This window comes from Oncorhynchus tshawytscha, linkage group LG05 (assembly GCF_018296145.1).
Source record: "Oncorhynchus tshawytscha isolate Ot180627B linkage group LG05, Otsh_v2.0, whole genome shotgun sequence".
NCBI classification, from domain to species: domain Eukaryota; kingdom Metazoa; phylum Chordata; class Actinopteri; order Salmoniformes; family Salmonidae; genus Oncorhynchus; species Oncorhynchus tshawytscha.
In genome coordinates this window covers 28,823,451-28,847,321 of record NC_056433.1, presented here as the reverse complement: position 1 = coordinate 28,847,321, position 23,871 = coordinate 28,823,451, and the positions used below count along the sequence as shown (strand labels likewise).

The 23,871-nt window shown below is 43.7% G+C and overlaps 1 protein-coding gene across 1 annotated transcript in view; it reads left to right on the top strand.

Moving 5' to 3' along the window:
- Positions 1-23,871, top strand: part of prima1 (proline rich membrane anchor 1) — a 61,921-nt gene that overhangs the window by 2,438 nt on the left and 35,612 nt on the right. Inside the window, 3 exon segments of the mRNA XM_042322698.1 lie at positions 931-1,034; positions 1,036-1,079; positions 21,854-21,980. Coding sequence (XP_042178632.1) covers positions 931-1,034; positions 1,036-1,079; positions 21,854-21,980 — 275 coding nt within the window.

Genomic DNA, 23,871 nt, shown 5'->3' with positions numbered 1-23,871 from the left:
TTCAATTTAAGACAAAACAAATATTTATTTGTCATGTTATCTTGCAGTATTACTGAAGGGCCTTGTTGCAAACATAATGGATGATTTGGAATGGATTCTTTAACACCGGCTTCCTTCTTTTCACCTTGTCATACAGGCCAGTAATGTGGAGTGAATGAAATGTTGTGAAACCCTCTGTATTTTCAAGTATTGTGTTGGCAGCATCGTTTTATGTGTATGCTTGTCACCAGCAGGAGAGTTTTTTGTTTTGACAAAAACAATAATTATATGTTTCCCTAATAAGAGTTGTGCAGATTTGGTAAAATCTTACACAGCTGCAATGGCTGCCCGAAGGGGCTTTCACCAAGTGAAAGACATACGCAATCAAGACATATGCAATCAAGACATCTTCGTTTTAAATGTTGTATTAACTAAGACAAATGTATATAATTTTACTTTCACATTAAAAATGTGCAGCAGTTTGTGTAGATACATAGAGAAAATAAATTGTAATCCTTTTTAGATGTCATTTTAAGAAAGAAAAATGTGAAAACAGTGCAAGGGGTGTGTAGACTTTCACCAAGCACCTTTTATAGTGCACCCATCTTAAGTATGCATTTTGTGGAATTCTCACCAACCAGGGCACCAAATACATATTCTTGAACGTCATAAGAGATTCCTCCCCGTTTCAACCTGCTCCCATCCATCCACGCTATCCAGTCCTAGACTAGCCAGGACAATAGATACCCTTAATTTAACAGTCCATCTGTTAGCTACTATTTACTTACATTTTACTTACGAATGAAATGGTGATATGGTAATTCCGTAATACTTACTAATTACTATTTTTGTTAAATTAGCACTGCTATACTACGGTGTTGCCTTACCAATTGGCTTGAATTCTCTCTCCTTCTCTCTCCCTCTCCCACTCTCTCTCCTTCTGCTGTGCAGTTCACTCAGGGAGAGCCCCAGAGTTCATGTGCGCGGAACGTGGCAGAGAGGGCGGGTGAGAGCTGCCAGCTGGAGTGCCAATGTAGACCCTACCCTCCCCTGCCGCCCCCCCCCACCTCCTCCACCCCCCAGACTTCTGGTCTTCACTGGTAAGTATTGGACTTTCCTATATGATGATTTTGCCATTGGCCTGATTGGTTTGCAAAGTAAGATCCCGCCCCCGCTCACTCCACCCTCAGCAATTAGATGACTGGCCTTGATTGATAGCCTACTAGCCTACTACCGCAAGGCAGAGCATTGGTATCACTTCCTGAAAGGTGACATGACTCGTGAGGTGCTTCCAGCCTTGATACTTTTCTGCAGGGGTCAGAGGTTGTTGCCAAGTCTCACCCAAATCAACCCACCACATACTCAGAGTTCAAGTGGTAGCTGGATGGAGCTACACAACAGATGGGTTGGGATGGGGGTTCGTCTCAACTACAAACCCTTTTTGAAGTTTGAAAACATCAAACCTTTGCCAATGTTTCTAAGTAAATTATCAGTTGAACTCATTGAAAATGAGTAAGTGAGGACGATTCGTGAACTGGAGCTGTGAACTGCCTGTGGTCACAAACTACACTGCCTCACCAATAGCATATCGTTATTGCAGGCGAAACGGATAAGTAATCTCACCCCTGGATGTCTAGAAGGCCCCTGTTTGACTATGCTCATTTGTTCTGAATGAGATATAATCTTATGTGTCAATGTGGCTGTGCATACTAAATGCTACTATCACAGCTTGGTCTATGGGCAGCTTAAATGTATAGTTCAGCTAAATTACAAATGTACTTGTTTCATTACTTCTAAAGCACTATATGGGCAACGAGAGACTTCAATTCACACTTTGAATTTGTTAAACAAACCAATGCCATCAACTGCTTAGGTCATTTTCTAACAAAAAAAACAAACAATGTAAATGTTACCCTATTAGCTATACTGTATTTTCAAGCTCAAATGCCAAATACACAATTTTATGCTAATCTGGACCTGAGCAGGATGGTGTCAACCAGCAGAAGCCAGCAGCACTGTCTGTGTGACCACAGCATGGCTCTCTGTTTCCTTGTGGGGAGTGAATTCACCTTTCCCCAGTCTGTGATATAGGCCAAAGACGATCATAGTCTAAATTCTTGGCCCCACAGCGTAAACACTGAGATTAAACCCGCAGTGCAGTTTCCGTTATCCACAATTGATTGAACTAGGAGTCCAGCCCCACAGCCCAGTGTCACTGAGTCGACATGTAGGTAACATACACCAAATGTTATCCGACTCAGGAATGATCAGGTTTTCTGAAAATGGAGATCACTAAATTAAGTCGCTAAGTATTCATATCATAGCTATTCCTTCCTCCACTCCTGCCAATGCTAGCCATCGCCATCAACATTAGCTAAGGTCTAAACCCATAGAATAGCATTGAACGCGCCTACATTTTGGCCAGTCAACAGATTAGCAAATTGCTTTCCTTCTTTACGCAATTCAAATTTTCCTAGAACTGGCCTCTCGGGTTTGAATTGTGGGCCTGGCTGTAAAGTATGAGGCTGTTAGCGGTGACAGCCTGGCAGCTCCATCCCATCTAGAAGTTTATATCTTAGATCTGTCTTTGAGCCTCTAGCTAGCCTGGCCTCATGCACTGAGAGACTATTGATCAGTGATACTTTGCGGGTATGGCACAGTGAAGGTTGCGCCATCAATCTGCTATAATACTTTTGACAGCTATTCGTTCCAGGCTTTTGTTTAAACCTTGGGCGATGGATGGAGCGAAAAAGAAAACAAGCCAGTGAGAAGTGAGGGAGAAGCTGGGGTTTGTTTTATTGATAGTGTGTCTGGTTCCTTGCTCCAGTCAGAAGAGGGCTTTTATCATCCTCCCTTTCTCTCTAAATGTCTCTCTCTACCATGTCTTTCATTCAATTTCTCTGGTAAGTAAAAGGAAACATTCATTTCTGGTTTTCAGATTTACTCTGTTGACATGACCTGGGATTTTGAGGCCTTGCCACTATGTGACATAAACAAACATGGTTCTGTGAGACCATCTCAAAACACCTCCTCCACAGAAGTATGAATTCTCACTAAGCTTGTGTGGATGCATTTAGGAATGAGGGTGTGTTGAATGATATGGCCTGAATGGTATTGTTGTGAAGATTTGACTTGAGGGTTTTTTGGTGAGAAAATCTAGTAGGCTTTTTAGGGGTAAGAACATAAGTATATCTAAAAATGAATGCCTCAAATATGCATGAGAAAGTTAGGGGCCCAACAAAGCCTCCTGCACCTGTCTGTACAGAGAGGGAGAGAGTGATAAAAGATTTAAAGGAGAGAAAGAATCGTAAAAAAAGAGTAGCTTCAACAACAAAAAGGCGTTTTAAACGTTCAGCGACCTGGTCTACTTAGCCCTGATTTTATTCAAGCCTACAGCCATCCCCAAAAACTGAGGATTAAAACTGAAGTTTGGCTCAGGCTGCAGTAAATTTTAACATCCAAAGTGACTTGCCGGTGCAGCACAGTGAGGCCCAGCTTGCTGATGCCTTGTCATGCATGAGGTCTGAGAGAACCACCGACTGCAGAGTGAGTGTATCCCCTTGGGTGACCACGGGAAACCTCAGCTCAGCAGCGCTCCGACTCAAACAAACGTGAGTGGGTCTAACGTGTGGCGGCCACCTCATCTCCCACTAACCCCCCACCCCCACCACCTCTCTTTCCCGGCTCAGTGGAAGCAGTGAGGCACCAACACGCAATTACAAGCCCGGCTCGAGTGGTCAAGTAAGAGGCGGGTACACAACCAAAATCTACCTTTGTAACATGGATGAAGCCCGAGCTGGAAGCTGGCGAATTTCAGAAAAGCCTGAGTACATCTAGCTAGATTCGTAGTATAGCCCTCTGGTATTGCCAGCAGCATGCTCTAACCCACTGAGCCATTGCAACAATCGTCATATCTATAAGGAGTCATTATTCATACATACAGTGGGCATTTGGACCATTGGGTGTCTGAGCAACCTTAAATCATCAAGGACTTTACTTAGGAATTTACTTAAGTAACAGGGTTTTATCAAACTATCCTGTTGGGAAGATTTAGTCCCGGATTTCGAGGTTATAAATAGACAGCCATATTCAATCCAGGGTGTTCTTTTCCTTAACGAGCAAAGATTTATCTCAAAGTACACGGATCACAAAAGTATTATCGCTCTCATCTTTCCAGCAATTTGAAGATGAATGATGTTCCGTGAACAGATATGTAGGCTATCATTATTTATCCCCCCGGCTTTTCCTTGGGGCGTTTGTTGTTCACCCTTGCTAAATAAAGCTGCTGTTGAAAAAAGCCCGGTGACTATTCAGCCCTTGTTCATTTTCAATTAGTCTTGGACCCATCCGAAAAACTGAATCCCGTCCCTTCGTCCATGACGAGACATGATGAGGTTTGAAGTGCGCGTGTGAGTAAGTAACGGTGTGACGCGCGCCGCTTTGATATGACAAGGGCTCTTCTTTACGTGTCAGCTTCCTCCCTGGAGGCCTGTCGGCTTGACTCCCCCTCCTGCCAATCAACGTTACAGAGGAGAGGGAGGAGAGAGATAAAGAGAGAGGGAGAGAGAGACTGAGAGCCCATCGAGCCTGCCGGGCTATCAATCCACAGGGGCTTTGCGAGTGAGTGTGCTAGCTAGCGTAGAGTTCATACGCCTGTTTATGCTAATTCAGACCATGTCAAGAGTAATTAGGCAGCCGGTTCATGTAGGAAGTCAGAGAGAGAGAGATTTTTATTTTAATTTCACTTTTGTATATTATCTACCTCACTTGCTTTGGCAATGTTAACACATGTTTCACATGCCAATAAACCCCCTTAAGAGAGAGAGAGTGAGAGTGAGTGTGTGTGTTGGGGGGGGTTGGCATGGGGGGGGTTGTTGCGCCATTTGGCTCAGCTGTCTCCGAGCCGAATCAATCAGGTGCTGCCGACTGTCGTGGTCTAAACATTAAAAAAATCTATTTGGAACATGCCGATTGCTGTATCCAACCCCCCACCCCTATCATTCTCCTTGTTTAATTATTCAGGAACGTGTACAGGAACGATACTGTTTCCTTTCTCCACCTGCGGCAAAGTGGGAAAGATTGCGAAATCAGAAGTGGAATGGTCTCGCATTAGCATTTGCCGGAGATAACACGCTAACACCGTCACACTTAAATGCCGCATCAGCGTGGCGTTACGCAACTGTGTAAGTTAGATCGTGAAGTATTTCGGCACTGGAGTGTTTGCTGAAGTGAGCCCACGTGGCTTACTAGTCCAGGCCTATATGTTGACATGCGGCGCCCACAACACTAAGTGGTTAGCTGATGTGGGCTGTGCCATGTAGCTGTACATACTGATGATGAGAAGTCTCTCATAGCAGCACCACTGAAAGCAAGGTGTAAAGTAACTTCTCCATCTCTCCCGGGCCAAGTTACATAAATGCATAATAAGTCCTAAGGTGTACAAAAGTAACCCATCTCTGATAGTGCTGGGTTTAGTTTGCAGTTGGCATTAGATGCCTCTTGTTTCTACAGTGTCTGCATTCCAAATGGCACCCTATTCCCTTTATAATGCACTAATTTAGACCAGGGCCCATAGGGAGGAATAGGGTGCCTTTTTGGAAGGTAGCAAGTGTCTCTGTGCCTTCAGCGTAGAGCTGTCATTTGAAATAAAGGGAAAAACATGTCAGACAGTACCCACTACCCAGTACCAGGATATTGTTGTGCCACACTAGCTTGTTAGTAGCACTTAGCACTAAGTTGCTCTTGCAATATGTAGCATCGTAGTTGTTTTCGTAACAAAGAGCACTGTATTATTGATTTATATTTGCCAGTTACTGCTGATAAGTGCAGTACTGAAAAGTGCAGTAACTACAGAAAAGTGCAGCAACATGTAATAGCATTGGTAGCATTGGTTCCATTTGTAGCCAAATAAGCTTTTAAAGTTCTTATCTAAAGTAGTTGTCTGATTGGGGTCCTTCCCTCTAAACTGATCGCAGAACCCATTTGCTTATTTATTTCATCTTTGAACAAGTCATTGAGAACACATCTTCATAATACAAACTGTCATAATGCGTGTAACTAATACATTATAGCCAGAGGAATATAGAAGTGCCTAACCACCCCCACGGCATATGCACACCCCACACACAGACACACACACTTCCTCGAGTTCAGATTTATCCAGCAGCCAATCTTGTTGATTGATCTTGAGCTCAGATCCAGGTTATTCAGCACCCATTAGTAATCTGGGACAATTGAAGATTGGCAGTTATTGGCAAAGGTACATTTTATCAGTCAGTCAATAAGTAAGAAAGTAAATAAGTCAGTCGGTAAGTGAGTGAATGGAGGACAGGTTAAGCGAATGTGAGGGGCCTGGAAATGTGATTTTTTTTTCTTTATGCACCCATACCTGCTGGCTAATTTAAGGCTAATTAGCTTGATAATGTGAATGAGTGTGAGGGCTTTGTCAACCACTTGTTTACAATCTGTTGATTAATCCTACTGTGTGTGTGTGTGTGTGTGTGTGTGTGTGTGTGTGTGTGTGTGTGTGTGTGTGTGTGTGTGTGTGTGTGTGTGTGTGTGTGTGTGTGTGTGTGGACACGTGTGCCACTTAGAATTTCATATTCATGTAGCCTACGAATATGGATGAAGACTTTCATTTAAAAAAATCTACTTCATATTCAAATCGTAAAAACTTTACCCAAAAGCAGCAAAGTGTAAATAAGCCTGGTTTACATCTAACAGACAACATAAGAAGAGATGAGAGGATGCCAAACTAGCCAGTTCTAGAATTTTGTGTTGTGGAACAGCTGACTAAAGATGGTACTGGTACCACGTGTACTGTATATAGCCAAGTCATCGTTACTCATTCCTTGTGTTATTATTTTTCTATTGTTCTCTATGGGTCATTGTGAAGGGCGGCCCAGAAGTAAGCATTTCACTGTTAGTCTACACCTGTTGTTTATGAATCATGTGACAAATAAAAATTTGATTTGATTTGTGATGGTCGGGCTTTCAAAAAGATGGCACGTCCGCGTTTCCGCTGTAACAAGGACTCTGTACAATGTGATGAAACGCTGCTGCTCCTTGTATCAGCAAGGTGTTGTAGAAAACCTGCCCCCCCCCCTCTGCAGCAACAGCAGCACATACAGTTATTGTTTATGTTTAAAAATATATATATTTGCTATTCAAACGACTATAATGGTGACAGCGGACATTTTGCTGACAAATAACCGTCATCCAAAATTCCATGACTGTCACAGCCCTGATGGCACTGTGACCTGCCTCAGCTAACTACCTCATAGGATGGGAGAAAAGGGATGGAGTGGGGGAAATCCTGGTGTTCTAACTGTCTGGCGTAATGAGGGTAGTGTACTGTAGGTGTTCACCTCATTCCTGAAACTCCATGAAAGCAGGTCAGAATTTCTCCTAACCTAACCACTGATCCAGGGTCATAAATATTTTAATCCCCCTAATGATTTCGGTTCGTAACGGTGGTGGGGGAACCTGATCCTAGATCTGTGGTTAAAAGGATACCAGTGTGAGTATCCTTCTGGTATGCAGGCTCCCTCTCTGGACCTGCTCCAGCACTTCCACTTTAATTAAAGGAGGATTTAAGAGGTGGGCCAGGGATTTGACTGAGCCATCGACTGTAGATCTCTCTCCTGCTGCCCCAGCCAACCACGGCACCCTAGGAAGCTTTCATTGGTTACATTGGTAGGTGCCTAGGCGGCAAAATTTCTCTCAATATAGACCTCTTCTGTGTCTTTGCTCATCCAGTACAGACACACACACACTCCTCCCTCCACCATGTATAGGCAGCTCTCTGTTCTTTGCCTCAGTTCTTTGCCATTTTGCTCATTTTAACTTTCTTTAACATTAATGAGAAAAGCTGGCCGTGATTCGACAAATTCGATTCATGCTACATGACAACAGGATGCTCCAGGTTGAAGTCACCTCTAATCACAGATCTCGGATCAGATTACCCTACTCCCATTTCTAACTCTAACCATTATCAGGAGGACAAAACATCTGACACTGTATCGATGGTCCAGGAAAAACTCCAACCTAGTCCCGAGGGGACCACTGTCTTTGATGTGAGTTGAAAATGGCCTCAGCTCATGTTATGCTGCTGTTGGTGGATTGTGGAGATGGTGATAGTCGCGAACCAGTTGTTCTCATTCTCTCTGTGATGAGTAAGAGAGTGTGGACTGGGGGAGGCTAGTGCTGAGATGACCTTTGAAGCTGCTGCACGCTGGCAGGCGAGCATGTGGATGAGCCACCTACGAGACAATACCAACCCCCCGTTATGTGGGAACCACAGTCACACAACGAGTTATCTTTTCTGAGGGTAGACAACAACACATCCGCCACACTGACCCTCAACACAGGGGCCCCTCAGGGGTGCGTGCTTAGTCCCCTCCTGTACTCCCTGTTCACACACGACTGCATGGCTGCGCACGGCTCTAACACAATCATCAAGTTTGCAGATGACACAACGACGGTGAGCCAGAACACCAATGACGATGAGACAGTCTATCGGGAGGAGGTCAGAGACTTGACAGTGTGGTGCCAGGACAACAACCTCTCCCTCAACGTGGGCAAGACAAAGGAGCTTATCGTCGACTACAGTAAAAGGAGGGCCATCGATGGTGCTGTAGTGGATAGGCCCACATTGCTAAGGAGCTATCATGGTCCAAACACAACCCCCCAGGAGGCAGAAGATATTTGCCATGGGCCTTCAGATCCTAAAAAAGTTATACAGCTGCGCCATTGAGAGCATCTTGACTGGCTGCATCGCCACTTGGTATGGCATCTGCTCGGCATCCGACCGCAAGGCACTACAGAGGGTAGTGCGTATAGCCCAGTACATCTCTGGGGCTGAACCTCTATACCAGGCGGTGTCAGAGGGAGGCCCTAAAAATTGTTAAAGACTCCAGCCACCCAAGTCATAGACTGTTCTCTCTTCTACCACACAGCAGGCGATACCGGAGCACTAAGTCTGGGACCAAACGGCTCCTGAACAGCTTCTACCCCCAAGCCATAAAACTACTAAATAGTTAACCAAATAGTTAGCCGGACTGTCTGCATTGACCCTTTTTGCACTAACACTTTTTGACTATGCACACACACTGGACACTACCCACACACTCACACATACACTCACTCACAAATACACACAGGCACACATTCGCCACACATGCTTCCACACAAGCTGCTGCTACTGTTTATTATCTATCTTGTTGCTTAGTCACTTTACCCCTATCTATATGTACATCTATATGTACACATCTACTTCAATTTCCTCATACCCCTGCACATTGACTTGGTACTGGTACCAAAACTGTTTGACAATGTTCTCAGAATGTTTTTTAGTTAACATTGTTAATGTTATGCTATAACCTTTGGAACTGTGTTCGGGTAAACTCCATTTTTATTCGGTCAATTCAGAAGATTATTTGAAATTCCACGTTGAAAATAGCTATTTATATTTTCAATGAGGATAGTTTCATTCTTTTAGAATTTCAATGTATTACAATTTCAATTCAGTTCCTGAATTGGCTGAATTGAAAATAAATAGAATAAATAAACCACTGAAGAGAATATTACCTGATATTAAGCAAACATTCTCTGTTTACTGGGCCGATGACAAACACAAACACACACACACACACACACACACACACACACACACACACACACACACACACACACACACACACACACACACACACACACACACACACACACACACACACCCCTGTGGCAGTGACTCAGTCTCTGGGCTGGAGGCCTGTCAGCTTGATGAGCAACCATCTCAGCCAAGGAGCCAGAGCCCAGCAAGGGATGGCCAAGTGGGACCACAGGGGGGCGTATTCCGCCCAGTCCAGCTCTTCCACTGTCCACCCCAAAGCCCCGGGGCAGGCAGACAGTCACAGCCATATAATTACATATAGGATCTCAATGGTCACAGCCCCTATTTCAAACAACATGTCACTGGCATTGAAACCAATCACCCTGATGCCTTCTTTGATTAGGCACTCAGATGGGCAACGTTGATATTCAGTTGTTGAGATTCAATTGTCACCAATATGAATGGTTGCCACCGGCTCACCAGCACTCCTAGTGCCTGGGAGGTGCTACTTCATGCCAATGATTCACCAATCGTTACCCAGTAAGCTAATGGTCTTTGGTTTGGTCCAAAGGTGGTACTCGGGTGGTCCTCTGTAGCTCAGTTGGTAGAGCATGGCGATGGTAAAGCATGGTGATGTGGGTTTCATTCCTGGGACCACCTAGAATGTATACACGCAAGACTTTAAATAGCTCTGGATAAAAGCGTTTGCTAAATGGCATATATTATTATATATTATGTTTGATATTGTTGCCACTACCTCCACAAACTGAGCTACTTAGCTACTGTGTGATGCTTTCAACGATTTTACTGAGTTACAATTCGTGTAAGGAAATCAGTCAATTGAAATAAATTCATTAGGCCCTAATTTATGATTTCACATGACTGGGAATACAGATATGCTGTTGGTCACAGATACCTTAAAAAAGGTAAGGGGGTGGATCAGAAAACCAGTCAGTATCTGGTGTAACTACCATTTGCCTCATGCAGCGCAACAATCTCCTTTGCATAGAGTTGATCTGGCTGTTGATTGTGGCCTGTGGAATATTGTCCCACTCCCTTTCAATGGTTGTGCGAAGTTGCTGGATATTGGTGGGATCTGGAACACGCTGTCGTACACGTCGATCCAGAGCATCCCAAACGTGCTCAATGGGTGACATGTCTAGTGAGTATGCAGGCCATGGAAGAACTGGGACATTTTCATCTTCCAGGAATTGTGTACAGATCCTAGCGACAATGGGGCCGTGCATTATCATGCTGAAACATGAGGTGATGGCAGCGGATGAATGGCACGATAATGGGCCTCAGGATCTCATCACGGTATCTCTGTGCATTCAAATTGCCATCAATAAAATGCAATTGTGTTCGTTGTCTATAGCTTATGCATGCCCATACCATAACCCCACCGCCACCATAGGCCACTCTGTTCACAACGTTGACATCAGCAAATCGCTTGCCCACAAGACTCCATACAGGCCGTCTGTCAACTGCCTAGTACAGTTGAAACTGGGATTCATCCGTGAAGAGCACACTTCCGATGCCAGTGGCCATCGAAGGTGAGAATTCGCCCACTGAAGTTGGTTACAATGCTGAACTGCAGTCAGGCCAAGACCCTGGTGAGGACGAAGAGCATGCAGATGAGCTTCTCTGAGATGGTTCCTGACAGAAATTCTTCTGTTGTGCAAACCCACAGTTTCATCAGCTGTTCTGGTGCTGGTCTCAGACAATCCCGCAGGGAAAGAAGCCGGATGTGGAGGTCCTGGGCTGGCGTGGTTACACGTGGTCTGCGGTTCTGAGGCCAGTTTGGCATTCTGCAAATTCTTTAAAATGACTTTGGAGGCAGCTTATGGTAGAGAAATTAACATTCAATTATCTGGCAACAGCTCTGGTTGAAATTCCTGCAGTCAGTATGCCAATTGCACACTCCCTCAAAACATCTGTGGCATTGTGTTAGACAAAACTGCACAGTTTAGCGTATCATTTTATTGTCCCCAGCACAAGGTGCACCTGTGTAATGATCATGTTGTTTAATCAGCTTCTTGATATGTCACACCTGTAAGGTGGATGGAGTATCTTGGCAAAGGGGAAATGCTCACTAACAGGGATGTAAAGAAATTTGTGCAAATCATTTTAAAGAAATAAGGTTTTTGTGCATATGGAAATGTTTCTGGGATCTTTTTTTTTCAGCTCATCAATTTTTTGTTGGTCAATATCCAAATATATTTCGGTCTTAAAGAGAACTTCGCCAGACAGAGCTGGACTAGAACAACGGGCCCAACACGGCAAGTTTGAAATGTGTATTTGTATTTTATTTATTAAGGATCCCCATTAGTGGCTGCCAAGGCAGCAGCTACTCTTCCTGGGGTCCAGCAACATTAAGAAATAGTAGGGCCTTGCATTCCATGTTGAAAATTGAAAAAGCCTTGTTGGCCGAGGACTGTTGTTTGTTTTTGTATCCTGCATGCTATCAGTTCCCTCAGTTCTGCAATCAGTTTGGCCTGGCAATGCAGAGCCTCATAACTCCATTAAGGTCCAGGGCAGGTATAAAAATAGCCTAATCTAATAGCCCTGCTCCCTTGCTGAAGTCATGGTGCTGCCCTGGCTCCTTACCGTATGTATACTTGTGTTGTTCCTGTCTTAGAGAGAAGAGGTGGAATCTATCACAGTCATCCCCGGTGAAGTATGTAATGTGTATTCGCTGTGCAGGAGCATACACACACACACACGCGCACACACACGCACACACAGGAACAACACAAGTATACATACGGTAATCTATCACAGTCATCCCCGGTGAAGTATGTAATGTGTATTCGCTGTGCAGAAGCATACACACGCACACAATCACACACACACACACACACACACACACACACACACACACACACACACACACACACACACACACACACACACACTTCAGACACACACAGTATACTTCATGGATATGGCTGCTACCAGAGACATACTCACACACACAGGTTCATGCATGGAAACCCCCCACATACACACACACACACTCACAAACCCACAGCAGTGTGAAGTCAAGTCCCATGGGTTATGTATTCTGGGATGTTGTTTTCACCAGTCAATGTCTCTGGGGTCTTGCTCCGGGGTAAAAGGGCTCATGATGATAGCTAGCGTTAACAGGAAATTCTCAGCTGTGTTTACACCATGGTTTCTTGGAATGGACCCACGGGGATTGGTAATGTCCTCAGAGCTTTTCATGAGAGCAACTGCTGGCAACGCATTACATTAGAATTTTGAGTAAACTTTATTGATCCCCAGAGAGGGATATTGTGGTTGTCTTGTCAGCCAGCAGTAGAAGAAGATAGGGACCATACTATAGTCTATAAGGGAATACACTTAAGAAGGGAGTTACTGTATGAATGCTGTTGTGCTACTTAACATTAGGGTTGCACGTTTTGGGGAATATTCAGAGGTGGAAACATTCCGTGGGAATTAATGGGAATATCTGGGCATTAACGGAAATATATGCAAATTCCTATTAATACCATATAAATGTAGATGTTTTTTGCATTGAATATATTTACCATATCATATGGAGACAGAAACATAAACCTTTTACCTTGTCATAAGTAGACATAATTGCAGATGATTCCATCCGTCCAATAGTAATTTTAAAAACAATTTAGTTACGAATTGAACTTTAGTTAAATGAGTTGACTATTCACATGGGATGATTTCACTGAACAACAAAAGAAAGGGAATATTGAATGATCCCCAATGATCCATCGCATCTCCCAAAAACATTTTCAACATACATTCTTAAAATGATAGTCTAGAAACTAAAGCTTTGGTTGTCTTCCTCTCAGGCTTCCATGTCGTCTCCCTGGACCTCTTCAATGTCCACCTCTTGAACATCAGACTCTGAGGCCTCATCGTCACTGTCACTTTCCAACCTTGTTGAGGATGACTCGTTGTCAGTCTCAAAAAGCCTAAAATTTGCCCGAATGGCCACCAATTTTTGAACCCTTGTATTGGTCAGCCTGTTGCGTGCTTTGGTGTGTGTGTTCCCAAACAAGGACCGGTTGTGCTCTGAGGAGGCTGATGTTGGTGAGATTTGGATGATGATGGAGGCAACAGGGGAAAGAGCCTAAGATCCACAAAGTCCCTTCCAACAGGTGGCTGATGAGATATGTTGGGACGACTGCCATATTGCATCTCCATCCCAAAGCCCTTGCTTGGAAGTGTACTTCGCCAGACTGCCAAGAACCTTGCCCTCCAGGCCAAGGTGGAGAGACACGGTAGTGATGACACCATAGGCATGGTTGATCTCTGCACCAGACAGGATGCTCTTGCCAGCATACTTTGAGTCCAACATGTACACTACAGCATGTATGGGCTTCAGGTAGAAGTCTTCACGCTTTTTGGTGTATTTCAGAACTGCAGTTTCCTCTGCTTGGAGCAACAGTGAAGTGGGCAGGGCAGTACAGATTTCTTCTGAACATCAGACAGGATGGCATTGTCTCCCTCAGTCCGTGCAATGGCTACTGCTATAGGTTTCAGGAGTTTTAGGCTGCATACCACTCTCCCAAAATACATCATCCAGGAGGATCCTCTTGATGGGGCTGTCCATATCGGCAGACTGTGATATGGCCATTTCTTGGAGAGACTCCTTCCCCTCCAGGAGACTGTCAAACATGATGACAACACCACCCCAACGGGTGTTGCTGGGCAGCTTCAATGTGGTGTTCTTATTCTTCTCACTTTGCTTGGTGAGGTAGATTGTTGCTATAACTTGATGACCCTTCACATACATAACCATTTCTTTGGCTCTCTTGTAGAGTGTATCCATTGTTTTCAGCGCTAATGATGTCCTTGAGGAACAGATTCAATGCATGAGCAACACAGCCAATGGGTGTGATGTGAGGGTAGGACTCCTCCCACTTTAGACCAAGCAGCCTTCATGTTCACAGCATTGTCTGTCACCCATGCAAATACCATCTGTGGTCCAAGGTCATTGATGACTGCCTTCAGCTCATCTGCAATGTAGAGCCCGGTGTGTCTGTCTGTGCTCTTGTAGAATACTAGTTGAGGGATGGAGATGATGTAGTTAATTATTCCTTGCCCACGAACATTCGACCACCCATCAGAGATGATTGCAATACAGTCTGCTTTCTCTATGATTTGCTTGACCTTCACTTGAACTCTGTTGAACTCTGCATCCAGCAAATTACTAGAAAAAGCATGTCTTGTTGGAGGGATGTTCGCTGGGTGAAGAACATTCAGAAATCTCTTCCATCACACATTGCCTGTGAGCACCAGAGGTGAACCAGTTGCATACACACCTTGAGCAAGACATTCATCAGCATTTCTCTGACTACGTTCCTCCATTGAGTCAAAAAAAAACTCTGATTCCAGGAGGACCATGAGCTGTTGCTATCGATAAGGTGTCTGATTCATGATTTTCACCTCGAATAGAAGTAGAGGGACTTTTGCCAGAGGTTGCTTGTTGTGAGCGCTGAGGGAACAAAAACAAACAATACCTCACAACTATACAAACAGATAGAACTGAACCTGAGCTGATGAGACCAGGTGAGAAACGAACACAGGTGAAAACAATGAACAAAAATGAAAGACAGGGCTACGTTCTATAACACAAAGAAGCAGTGCTACGTTCAAGAACAAAGGAAAATAACACAAGGTTGACTAAGAAAAGAAAAGCTGAACCCTGTATGGAAACAGGTGAATTAACACTCCTCAGGTAGCAGATTCAAGCAAGCTAAAACGCACATGGTAGCAAAAACTAACTAGCAGAAATTGTTAGATATTATTTAAACACACTTAACTGTAGGCTACTATTAACTAGTTAACAAAAAATCATGTATGTCATATAAAATATATTCAAGCATGTAGTCCTTGGCTCAGACAGTGTAGTAGTGTGGGCTCAATAGGATCTCATTAGTGTGCAAGATCTTGAGGATCAACTGTACATGTTATGGAAAGAGTGCACTCTACATGTGATGGAAGAATGTACTGTGCATGCAGAGGGTTGCAATTCCATTGAATTGGGGATAGTTTAACCAAAATATGTCACAAGACCTAGAATTGCATTATGTGTATCCCACAAAAAAGGTTCACTGTTATAAGCTAACTTTTTTGATGAATTTAAGCAAAATTCCCCAAATTCCCGGGCTTAACTTCCCATCGAAAACTTCTGTAACAATTCCGGAAATTTACTGGAAGGTTTCCGACCCTTTGCAACACTTCTTACCACTGCTAATGTTGTTTTCCAAGTAAAGCATCAAAAAATGTATAAGTACTGCATAACTAGCCTTTTACAGCCTATTACACAGCTATTTGTTACGTTACAGTTGTATGGATTAGGCAGAGCGATGTGAGTCAAGTGGAGGCTATGGTTCAGTTCCCACTTCTGACCCCATGTGACGTTATAGTTAAATGGGTGAGACAGATCATATGGCAACAGTACAGGTCCTACATCCTGGTCCTTGACTATTACAGCTTTATCTCTATTACTCACTGACTGAGGCCTTTGTATTCCTTGCACAACTTTAGATGAATCGCATTGCCATGGCAGACCCCAGCTTGGTCCCTATACAGAGGGACTGAGTGACTTATCCAAACAAAAGCAAATGACAGTGCCATCAAGAGAGCAAGTTTTTTTTGTGCTCAACAAAGAAATAATGTAATATTTATTGTTTTCTCATTTCTAGCTATGAAATGAAAAGTTTCTCTCTCATTTTATGTTAGTCACTATAGGGAAGGGAAAGGAAACGGCGTCAGATAGTGAGTGATGTAATTGTAAGTGCAACATTTTGAAATGCCAATGATTCACCAGTCGTTACCCAGTAAGCTGATGATCTTTGGTTTCGTCCAAAGGGGGTACTCGGGTGGTTCTCTGTAGCTCAGTTGGTAGAGCATGGCATTTGCATGTGGGTTTATTTCCCTGTACCACTCGTACATAGACACTCATGTTGACACACATGAAATAGTTTGAATGCACAGCAGGGACAGTAATCCTAGCTGTTTAACCAATGTATTACAATGACGTTGAAGAAGCCGTGACAGTGGGTGCCTCTCTTCCCTACTCTCTTCCCTTCCTCCCTTGGTATCTCTCTTTGTGTTACTTCCCTCCCAGGAAACGTATGACAGTCCAATTATTGGGTTCTTTAGCCCGGAGGCCTGCAGGGCACTGTGGAGGCAGACATATTGCTTTGGTGGCAGCTGAACTGCGTTGGTTGGGGCAGTTGAGGTTGAGGAGTCTTCCGAGGACAGGCTGTGTGTCGTTTGTAGCAGTCTGAGGCTGCAGCAGGAGCCTTAGGGGCCCTCGGCCTCGCACCCTTGTTAACCAGAGATTATTCACGTCAGTCCTCGCTCTGGGTCCGTCCTCACCCCAGCCATAAAATATGCACAAGTCTCTCCAAATAAGTGTAAGAATCAAACATCAGAAGAATGTTGCCGTGGAAGGATCAAACAGTACTTTTTTATGGGTCCTTGTGTGTGTGCGATTGTGTGATCGTGTGTGCATGTGTGTGCTTGTTTTTAAGTGCATGTGCCGTGTGTGTGATCGTGTTTGTCTGTTTGTGCACGCTTGTGTGTGAGTGAGGATTGGTGTTGTTTTTATTGGTCAGCACTAGGGATGAGATGGACAGTGACATCCCTGCTTGTCTAAGGGACTGGGGATGTGGTGGCAGGAAGCTCAGCGAGCCCATGCACTCTCCCTTTTGGCATCCCCACTGCCCCTCTCTATGTATCTGTCTGTCTCTCTCTCCCTCTCTCTCTCTTTCTCTCTCTCTCTCTGCCTAATGCTTGAAATAAATACCGGCCATTCATTCCCTATCTTTGGGTCGTGCAAATTTGGGGTTTCTTACCTAATAAATCCAAGCGTGTCTGCACCTTATGAGTGCAGTTGCCGACAGTGCCTTGCGAAAGTATTCGGCCCCCTTGAACTTTGCGACCTTTTGCCACATTTCAGGCTTCAAACATAAAGATATAAAACTGTATTTTTTTGTGAAGAATCAACAACAAGTGGGACACAATCATGAAGTGGAACGACATTTATTGGATATTTCAAACTTTTTTAACAAATCAAAAACTGAAAAATTGGACGTGCAAAATTATTCAGCCCCTTTACTTTCAGTGCAGCAAACTCTCTCCAGAAGTTCAGTGAGGATCTCTGAATGATCCAATGTTGACCTAAATGACTAATGATGATAAATACAATCCACCTGTGTGTAATCAAGTCTCCGTATAAATGCACCTGCACTGTGATAGTCTCAGAGGTCCGTTAAAAGTGCAGAGAGCATCATGAAGAACAAGAAACACACCAGGCAGGTCCGAGATACTGTTGTGAAGAAGTTTAAAGCCGGATTTGGATACAAAAAGATTTCCCAAGCTTTAAACATCCCAAGGAGCACTGTGCAAGCGATAATATTGAAATGGAAGGAGTATCAGACCACTGTAAATCTACCAAGACCTGGCCGTCCCTCTAAACTTTCAGCTCATACAAGGAGAAGACTGATCAGAGATGCAGCCAAGAGGCCCATGATCACTCTGGATGAACTGCAGAGATCTACAGCTGAGGTGGGAGACTCTGTCCATAGGACAACAATCAGTCGTATATTGCACAAATCTGGCCTTTATGGAAGAGTGGCAAGAAGAAAGCCATTTCTTAAAGATATCCATAAAAAGTGTCGTTTAAAGTTTGCCACAAGCCACCTGGGAGACACACCAAACATGTGGAAGAAGGTGCTCTGGTCAGATGAAACCAAAATTGAACTTTTTGGCAACAATGCAAAACGTTATGTTTGGCGTAAAAGCAACACAGCTCATCACCCTGATCACACCATCCCCACTGTCAAACATGGTGGTGGCAGCATCATGGTTTGGGCCTGCTTTTCTTCAGCAGGGACAGGGAAGATGGTTAAAATTGATGGGAAGATGGATGGAGCCAAATACAGGACCATTCTGGAAGAAAACCTGATGGAGTCTGCAAAAGACCTGAGACTGGGACGGAGATTTGTCTTCCAACAAGACAATGATCCAAAACATAAAGCAAAATCTACAATGGAATGGTTCAAAAATAAACATATCCAGGTGTTAGAATGGCCAAGTCAAAGTCCAGACCTGAATCCAATCGAGAATCTGTGGAAAGAACTGAAAACTGCTGTTCACAAATGCTCTCCATCCAACCTCACTGAGCTCGAGCTGTTTTGCAAGGAGGAATGGGAAAAAATTTCAGTCTCTCGATGTGCAAAACTGATAGAGACATACCCCAAGCGACTTACAGCTGTAATCGCAGAAAAAGGTGGCGCTACAAAGTATTAACTTAAGGGGGCTGAATAATTTTGCACGCCCAATTTTTCAGTTTTTGATTTGTTAAAAAAGTTTGAAATATCCAATAAATGTCGTTCCACTTCATGATTGTGTCCCACTTGTTGTTGATTCTTCACAAAAAAATACAGTTTTATATCTTTATGTTTGAAGCCTGAAATGTGGCAAAAGGTCGCAAAGTTCAAGGGGGCCGAATACTTTCGCAAGGCACTGTATGATTGTGTATATGTGTTTGCATGATCATGTAAGTGTGTGTGTGGTGTGTGCGTGTACGTGGGCCTGTGTGTGTGTTTTTGAGTGTTTGTGGTACTTGTGTTTGGGTACGTGTGTGTTTTAGTCACCTGGGATCAGAGCCATCTGGTGATTTCCTTCATACAGATGGAATGGGGGATGCGTAGTTACACTAGGCCGAACTCAGCTAGGCGAACCGAATGAGTATGCTCACATACTCCCTTAAAAGCAGCAGTAGCACTGTTTGTCCATCTTGAGACGCCATAGCCAGTATAGACTTCCTCAAAATAGTCAGAATTAATCTAAGATAACTCAAGAAATCTGTCATTAATGTTGATGTTTTTGCCGAGGAGATTTTAGTTGCACAGTTTTACATCTAACTAAGATGTTTGGTGCAGTATTTCGCATGTGAAAAAATTTGCATAAAAACATCTAGCATTGAATGACAACAAACACTTAATCGAAAAATCTGACCAATAACCGACGAAGGGTGTAAAATTCAGCTTCCGAACTGTGGCTTGCCTCAAGAAAAATTTGTGTGCACGAACAGCCGAAAAAACCTTTGCAAAAACGAACAAAATGTCGTCATAATATATATTATATGCACAAACTGTTCCGAACCGTTTCAGATGGGGGTCATGCAGGTGCCTTAAGAGAGATCGTGTCGTCCTGAATATTGTGCAATAGGTGATTCAATGAAAGTTATGGAAGCATTGTGCATCCATCCTTGGTCTGTCTATGGGCTTGTTTAACATTGACTGCATTGCAGTCGGCGACTGTCCACTGACTGATTTACACATCACCTTGCGTGATAAATAACTACTCATTATTATTTGAAGATCAGCCCGTCATTCAATGCATCACGGATTTGATGCCCTTGATGGAGCTACACTGTTGTAGCAGTTTGGGAAAACACTGATAAACCCTCTCCCCCAATAATAATATTAGTCTGAAAATGATTACCGTTGCAAAGTTTTGTTTATTTTTGGCTATTTAAACCATTCCTAATATGGGAACGTTCAAACCTTATGTTGAAGATGACCTGCAGGGATGTGCAGGTATTTATGCTCAGGAGATGATGTAATGTTGCAATGATCTGGAATCAACATGGAGCGAGCAGACACACACACATCCCACAGTAAATCAGCCACAGAGTTTTGAAAAGCTTCTGCCAGGAGTTGGAGTGGTGTGACGCAAGTGAACAACAGGTGGGCCTCGACACAGACTCGATTAAGGTGTTCCCTCCATTTCCCTTTTGACGGTTTATCCGAGGAATCTTATCGGCTGTCACAGAGGAGACAGAGATGCATTACTTATCCATCCGGAGAAGTGCTTATCAGCCGGAGAACCAGGCTTGAGTGTTCCCGGAAACAATTAACCCCAAATGGGGAGGGGGGTAGGGGATCATCTGGCTATCCATCTCAGATTCCCCCTCCCAAATCAATTCTACATTTGTAATACGGCCCAAGGACAACTCAAATTAGTTTTGGCCTTGTTGTTTGTATCACCTTAAATCACTGTTGAACAGTGCAAGGAAAAATTATTAAAAGAAAGAAAGAAACATATACTATAGATTGTACTGTAGGCTGTGTATATAGAACGTTAACAACACCTGCTCTTTCCATGACATAGACTGAACAGGTGAATCCAGTTGAATGCTATGATCCCTTATTGATGTCACTTGTTAAATCCACTTCAATCAGTCTAGATGAAGCGGAGGAGACAGGTCAAAGAATGATTTTTAAGCCTTGAGACAATTAAGACATGGTTTGTTTGTGTGAATTTATGTGTGCGTGTGTGTGTGTGTGTGTGTGTATGCTCCTGCACAACAGGAGGTGTTTGTGTGCGTGTATGTATGTATGTATGTAGATAGATTGATTCAGATATCAGTACGGGGCCATAAGACACCTGGTTTTAAGCCAGATGTTGCCCCCAGACCTTGAGTTTGAGACCCAAAGCCACACAGAGAACAGACAAAATAACACAGCTAGCACACCACGCCATACATCCATTCAGAAAGGCCCTCGGTGGGCCCACAGAACAGGCTGTTCCCCCATCTGATGCTTCCGGGCGATTAAGCCGTGAATGAGCCGTCCCCTTCTGGATGATCCTGCCTTTTATGGTTCCATTCAAACCCATGCTCGATAAAACACTGCTGCTCATAATGTCCCCACACTGAAAAAGTAGAAACTAATCCAAACTTTGAAGTGGCACAGGCAATGTCCAGGACCTGCAATAGCGCTAATAGGTTGCTGGCTGAGTTAGTGGTGTAATGATCCTATAGAATTTCTCTCTCGGGGTAATTCATGATGGATGATCTGGAGTGGGGCGCCATGTCTTTACTATTGAGCCATGCAAGCCATCAGGTGATTTTATTGTTAGACTATCTGGCTGTTTCATATTTTTGTCTACTGTTTTATCTCCTCTATCTTTGTTTTCATCATATAATGCAACTTTATGTGGTTGTGATCTTGTTAACTGACCAGATAACAACCGAAATAGGACGGCTTTCCCCATGATGTCTTTATCTCCTCATAAAAATGCCAGCTTTACCTGGTTGTAACAGAGATCAGTTGGTTGTAAACTGGTTTTGTGACTCACTGGGTCCTACTATCTCCTCCATGTGTTTGATGTGAAATGGAACTTGAACGAAAATTAACTTAAACTTGAATAAGGTCATCTCTTTTTCTTCCTCCCTTCTGCCTTTCTCTGCAGTGGCTCCCTCCACAGTGCCTCCCATGAAGCCGTGGTGGAAGGAGATCGTGGTGTTGGGGACAGTGGGCTGTGCCTCGGTTGCCTTCCTCCTGTTGATGGTCATCATCTGCTATAAGGCCATAAAGAGGTAGGCCTCACTCTTTCTGACTCGTACACATACCCTTGCATTGAATTTGCATTGGGCTATTTACGCGTTAGCTCTTTCCTCCCATGATCACAGAAAATTACAGAATGGTTAAACATGAGTGATACAGTATGATACTTAATATATATATATATATATATTTATATATATATATACTCCTACCAGGTAAATCCACCTCACAGGTTGATGCTTCAAGTTATCAGAAGAAGTGTGTGTGCACTGGCAGGAGATTGTGAACAAAGACACTGTGTAAACATTTAGGAGACAATCTATAACCTGATAGTCTGGAGAAATCCAGTATGTTAGTGCTAACATTCCTTTCCTTACCACTCCTTGTCATGCCAAACATGTTGGGATGCATTTAGGATCATCTATGTTCAGTCTGACCCAGGTAACATTGTCTTCTACTTCTATAGAAGGGGCCTTAGTGTAATACAACATTATTCCACAGATCATGTGGGTAATCCCTTATATATAGTATTTGTAAACCCTTTGTAAAGATCTTATAATCAGCTTTCATGAGGGTGATTGGTCCATAGTTAGCTTTGTCCGTTCTTCCCCTGCCAATACTTATTCTCCTGTGATTTGATCTGTATTGAACCTGATATTTGTCTTTAAAAAATAATTAATATCAACATACAACACTACAAAGACATACTCAGAGCCATTCCTATCATGTTGCTAGCCCTAACATGGTTATCAGAGTGATAGTTTCAAAGTGAGCATGCTGACACCTCAAGCTGTTGGAGATGAGTTCAATGTCAGCGAACCTCAGTGGATGTCAATCAACTCAGTGAATGTGGCTCTCCAGTAGAATATTTTCCCCTTCAATCCTCAAAATGGGTGAAAAGATGACAGCTGACAGCTGGGGAAGAATGTCAGCCTGATCCAGCTACAGTATGTCAGCCTGATCCAGCTACAGTATGTCAGCCTGATCCATCTACAGTATGTCAGCCTGATCCAGCTACAGTATGTCAGCCTGATCCAGCAACAGTATGTCAGCCTGATCCAGCTACAGTATGTCAGCCTGATCCAGCTACAGTATGTCAGCCTGATCCAGCTACAGTATGTCAGCCTGATTTAGCTTCAGTACGTTAGCCTGATTCAGTTACAGTATGTTCGGCTTATCCAGTATGTCAGCCTGATTCAGCTACAGTATGTCAGCCTGATTCAGCTACAGTATGTTAGCCTTATCCAGCTACAGTATGTCAGCCTGATCCAGCTACAGTATGTCAGCCTGATCCATCTACAGTATGTCAGCCTGATCCAGCTACAGTATGTCAGCCTGATTCAGTTACAGTATGTTAGCCTTATCCAGCTACAGTATGTCAACCTGATCCAGCTACAGCATGTCAGCCTGATTCAGCTACAGTACGTCAACCTGATTGAGCTACAGTACGTCAGCCTGATCCAGCTACAGTATGTCAGCCTGATCCAGCTACAGTATGTCAGCCTGATTCAGCTACAGTACGTCAGCCTGATTGAGCTACAGTATGTCAGCCTGATCCAGCTACAGTATGTCAGCCTGATCCAGCTACTCTTTGAGGTGAGCTAGGAGCCAGAAGAGTGGTGTGTGTGTGTCAGTGCCTATGTGTCCTGAGCTGCACTTGAGTCTAGCTAACATTGACATACCGTTACCGTTAGGGAAGTAGATAAAAGACTTTCCAAAAAAAGAGCTTCAAGGGAAATGGCCCCAAACAGATGCATCAGAGCAGTCAAAATCGAAGGAGACTCCTGGGATTTGGATTGAGTGCGTTATTATGTATGCCTGATCTGCTCAGGCATAGAAGTTGGCTGATCGGAGGACAGACGGATTCATTCATTCGCACAGAACCAGAAAGGTATGTGCCAGTTTTAAGGCTTTCCCCAGGAA